This window comes from Aethalodelphis obliquidens, unplaced genomic scaffold (assembly GCF_003676395.1).
Source record: "Aethalodelphis obliquidens isolate GAN/ISIS:26980383/991018 unplaced genomic scaffold, ASM367639v1 scaffold69, whole genome shotgun sequence".
Classification (NCBI taxonomy): domain Eukaryota; kingdom Metazoa; phylum Chordata; class Mammalia; order Artiodactyla; family Delphinidae; genus Aethalodelphis; species Aethalodelphis obliquidens.
In genome coordinates, this window is record NW_020838013.1 from 1,374,361 (window position 1) to 1,379,757 (window position 5,397).

General features: G+C 38.3%; 1 protein-coding gene across 1 annotated transcript in view; it reads left to right on the forward strand.

Annotated features, from left to right (window-relative positions):
- Window positions 1–680: 680 nt before the first annotated feature.
- Window positions 681–5,397, forward strand: part of LOC113611398 (solute carrier family 22 member 10-like) — a 28,939-nt gene continuing 24,222 nt past the window's right edge. Inside the window, exons 1-2 of the mRNA XM_027090291.1 lie at window positions 681–1,082; window positions 2,007–2,110. Of these exons, the coding sequence (XP_026946092.1) occupies window positions 681–1,082; window positions 2,007–2,110 (506 nt within the window). The remainder of the gene's footprint in view (window positions 1,083–2,006; window positions 2,111–5,397) is intronic.

Consider the following 5,397-nt stretch of genomic DNA (forward strand, 5'->3'; position numbering starts at 1 on the left):
GAAGATAAATCCTTAGGTGAGCTCACCTCTCTTTCTCCACTATCTTTATTTGAAGGAATTTAAAATTATTTTGAGTTCTGGGTGTGACTGAAACTGAAGCACATATCAGTTGCTAAAAGGTAGCAATTGCACCATATTCCACTATGCTTTAATTAGAAACAAAGGATTATATTTTGTTAATTATTGTAACTTAAAGTCAGTATAAACAAGAAAAACACTTGCTTTCTGTTCTTTCCCCAGAAAAATCATAAAGCATTCACTTCTGTGTCTCTCAAATTCCATTTTCTGGAAATGACTAAAGACTGTAGCAGGCATATTTTAGATTATTTAGAGACCATGTACACGCCAAAGTCCAATGTTGATTTCACAGAATCACTGAGAAGAAGCACGTTAAGTGAGTAAACCTTTAAACAGATTTAATGTTCATCAGATAGAAGTATCTTTGGTAAATAATTTTCTCTATGACTTTACTTAAAAAACTAATACCTCGTGATTCCAGACAGATTGGGGAAACTGCTTCCGATGTTCTGGTGCAGTAGCGAAGTGACAAGAACCATTGATGAGAAACTGATGTGAGGTCACATAGATTTAGTGTGAGTTAATGAAAGGAAACATTTTTCTCCCTTTGAACTTACCTCTACAAATTCATTGTGAGTTTTCTTGAAAATTGCCTCTTCACAATGGCTTTTGAGGAGCTTCTGAATGAAGTTGGTGGCCTGGGAAAATTCCAGATCCTTCAGATGGTTTTCGTTCTTCCTCCGGTCATGATAGCAGCCTGTCACATACTGCTGGAAAACTTCACTGCAGCCATTCCTGGTCATCGCTGCTGGGTCCCCATCCTTGATAATGACACTGTCTCTGATAATGACACTGGGATCTTCAGCCCTGATGTCCTCCTGAGAATCTTCATCCCTTTGGATTCTAACTTGAAACCAGAGAAATGTCATCGTTTCCTCCTCCCCCAGTGGCAGCTCCTTCAACTGAACGGGACATTCCCCAACATGAGTGACCTGGACACGGAGCCCTGTGTGGACGGCTGGGTGTATGACCGAAGCTCCTTCTCCTCCACCATCGTGACTGAGGTAAAGGCCCCATTTACCTCTTCTGAGTACGTGGTGTGGGTATTTAGAATAACATGAATAGGTACTGTTCAAATATTCAGTTACTGAGTAGCTAGTATAACCAGCTCTCTTTTATTCTTTCAGTGATTGTTTATCTTTTTAATTGCCAAACACTTACATTACAACTGAGGATGATGAAATCAACAAACTTCTTATGAATTTTACTATCACAAAGCTTAAAATTTAATGTGAAGATTGACGTTTAGACAAGGACATACTTGATATAATGTGTGAAAAATTATTCTTTTTTTTTTTTTTTTTGTGGTACGTGGGCCTCTCACTGTTGTGGCCTCTCCCGTTGCGGAGCACAGGCTCTGGACGCGCAGGCCCAGCGGCCATGGCTCACGGGCCCAGCCTCTCCATGGCATGAGGGATCCTCCCAGACCGGGGCACGAACCCGTGTCCCCTGCATCGGCAGGCGGACTCCCAACCACCGCGCCACCAGGGAAGTCCTGAAAAATTATTCTTGGTCACTTGTTCTCAGTCTAGTTGCAATTGGAAATATTTGTATTAACTTAAAAAAATTCCATTTCCTGACTAATTGTCAGAGAAACAAATCAGAATGTATTTCACTATAGGTGTGATCCAGGCATCAGTGATTAAAAAAAATAAACAAACCTCAATTTTTCCAATGTGTGACAAAGATTGAGAACCACTGAGGTATGCAGTGCTCAGTCAATATGAAGACTGTCCCTGGTATAACCTGGGAGAGTGAGCTGAGGATCTAGCGAAAGCCATGCTTAAGCTGAGACATGAATGATACAGATGAGTAGATGTAGTAAAGGAAACCAGAGGGCGTGTTCACTGAGGGCTATTGGAGTGAGTGCGCATCGAATGGTAAAAGATGCTGTGAAGCTCCTCTGTGCTGGTTTCCTTTTCTTCCAGTGGGACCTCGTATGTGATTATCAGTCACAGAAACCAGTGGTTCAATCCTTATTCATGGCTGGAATGCTGGTGGGGGGCCTCCTATATGGCCATCTCTCAGACAGGTGAGTTTCTCCAGATCACTGCTGCCATTCCTCTGTGGTGTTTTCACAGTTTATGATTAATTGCTTCATAAAGATTCTTTATTGAGTCCCAATATACAATTTATACTGTTGTGGGTTGTCTTGGTTCCCAGGCAGCTATAGATGGAAATGCAGAATTAGACTCATTGTGATAAATGCCATTTTGTTGCCACAGAGCTCTCTGTACTGGTCACAGAAATGGCCTCTTCGTAAGATCTGGGTGCATTTCAGAATAGTAGTTTGAGGTGAGTTACCATAAACTTCATTTATAAAGGTGAGAAGGAGTTACCAATGGGAAGTGACAGGAAGGTGCTTCAAGGTAGGAGGTTCTGCCTGTTTGAAGAAACAGCATTGTAGGCCTTTCCCAAGGATTCAGTGAGCTAAATGTTTGTGGGTTCTCACATTAGTCCTCCTATCATGGTTACCCCACTGTAATTAGTATTGATTTCTATAAAATTTGTGTGCTCAGTGAGATGGTACTGAAGTTGAATTAGAAATAATTGTGGCTATAATCTGTATGTTTAATTTTGTAAGAGATAAAAAGCCTCATTAGAGGTAATACTTTCAACAATATAAGGTAACTAATCTATAGAACTCAGGAGTCATAATTTTTGGAGTCAGAAGTTTGGGTTATCCTGTGCCTGGCAGGGGTCATCCAAAAGTAAGAGGACCAGCATGGCTGCCACATACTCAAGTCTCCCATAGGGGAAATGGGAGGCTTAAAGTACCCCTTGTCATCTGTAAGCCTAACGTCCTTTAATCTTACAGCTGAAAATTGTGGACTCTGAATGTGTCACCTCTCGAATCATGATTCTGTTCTATTGGTTTATCTGTCTCTTTATATGCCAGTACCATACTCTTTTGATTATTATAGCTTTGTAATATAGCTTGAAATAGACAGTGTTCTGCTTCTAGCTTGGATCTTCTTTGTCAGGATTGCTTTGACTATTTGGGTTCATTTGTGATTTCATATAAATTTTTGGACAGTTTTTTTCTGTTTCTGTGAAAGATGCCACTGGAATTTTGATAGATATTGCACTTAATCTATAGATGGCTCTGGGTAGTGTGAACATTTTAAAAATATTAATTTTTCTCATCCATGAACATGAGTTCTTTCCATTTATTTTTGTCCACTTCAATTTCTTTCATCATCTTGTTTTTTTCAGTGTCCAGATCTTTCATCTCCTTAATCATTTTATTGTTTTTGATGCTATAGTAAATGGGATTGTTTCTTTTATTACTGTCTTCAGATATTTCATTGTTGGTATATAGAAATGTGTTTGATTTTCATAAGTTGATTTTGTTTCCTGCAACTGTACTGAATTTGTAGACAAGTTCTAACAAAGTTTTTGGTTGAGTCTTCAGGGTTTTCTATATACAAGTTCATATCATCTGTAACAAAAAGAATATAATTCCTTCTTTCCCATTTGAATACATTTTACTTCTTTTTCTTGTCTGATAGCTCTGATTAGGACTTCCAGGATTATGCTGATAGGAGTGGTGTGAGTGGGCTCCCTTTATTCCCTTGAACTTAGAGGAAAATCTTGCAAACTGTCACTACTGAGTATGATGTTATCTGAAGGTTTGTCATATATCACTTTTATTGTGTTGAGTTATGTTTCTTCTACACCTAATTAATCGAGCATTTTTACCATGAAAGGATATTGTATTATATAAATGGATTTTTCTTTATCTTTTGAAATGATCATATGATTTTTAACTTTCATTCCATTAATATAGTGTATCACGTATATTGATTTCCATATGTTGAACTCCTTGCATCTTAGGGATGAATCACACTTCATCATATTGTATGACCCTTTTAATGTGCTGTTAAATTTGGTTTGCTATTATTTTGATGAGAAATTTTTTGCATCTATATTCATCAGAGATGTTGGACTGTAGTTTTCTTGTTGTGTCCTTATCTGATTTTGATATCTTGAAAATGGTGGTCTTCTAAAATGAGTTTGACCATAATTCAAAAAGATACATGTACCACAAAGTTCATTGAAGCACTATTTACAATAGCCAGGACATGGCAGCAACCTAAATGTCCATCGACAGATGAATGGATGAAGAATATGTGGCACATATAGACAATGAAATATCACTCAGCCATGAAAAGGAACGAAATTGAGTTATTTGTAAGGTGGATGGACCTAGAGTCTGTCATACACAGTAAAGTAAGTCAGAAAAACAACAGGAAAATGTATGCTAGCACACATGTATGGAAACTAAAAAAATTGTACTGATGAACCTAGTGGCAGGGCAGGAATAAAGACGCAGACATAGAGAACAGGCTTGAGGACACAGGGGGAAGGGGAAGCTGGGACGAAGTGAGAGAGTAGCATTGACATATATACACTACGAAATGTAAAATGGATGGCTAATGGGAAGCTGCTGCATAGCACAGGGAGATCAGCTCGGTGCTTGGTGATGACCGAGAGGGGTGGGATAGGGAGGGTGGGAGGGAGGCTCAAGAGGGAAGGGATGGGGGATATATGTATACATAGAGCTGATTCACTTTGTTGTACAGCAGAAACTAACACAACCTTGTACAGTAATTATACTTCAATAAAGATATTAAATAAATAAATAAATAAATAAAATGAGTTTGAGACTGTATTCTCCTCTTTAGTGTTTTGGAAATGTTTGAGAAGAGTTGGTGTTTATTCTTCAAATATTTGTAAGAATTCACCTGTTAAATTATCAGGTCTTTTTAAAAAAGTTTAAATATAGTCAATTTATAGTATTGTATTAGTTTCAAGTACATAAAATTGTGATTCAATATTTTTATAGATTATATTCCATTTAAAGTTATTACAAATTAACAGCTACATTTACCTGTGCTCTACAATTTATCCTTGTGGCTTATATATTTTATTCATAGTAGTTTATGTCTCTTAATCTCATCCCCTATCTTGCCTCCCCCGCCCTTCCCTTGCCCCATTGGTAACCACTAGTTTTTGAGTCTGTTTCTGTATAATTACATAATTCATTTGTATTATTTTTTAGATTCCACATATAAATGAAAGCACAGAGTATTTGTCTTTTTCTGTCTGACTTTTTTCTCTAAGCATAATACTCTGTAGGCCCATCCACAGTGTTGCAAATTTTAGAATTTCCTTCTTTTTTTTTTTTTTTTGCGGTACGCAGGCCTCTCACTGTTGTGGCCTCGCCCGTTGCGGAGCACAGGCTCCGGATGCGCAGGCTCAGCGGCCATGGCTCACGGGCCCAGCCGCTCAGCGACATGTGTGATCCTCCCGGAC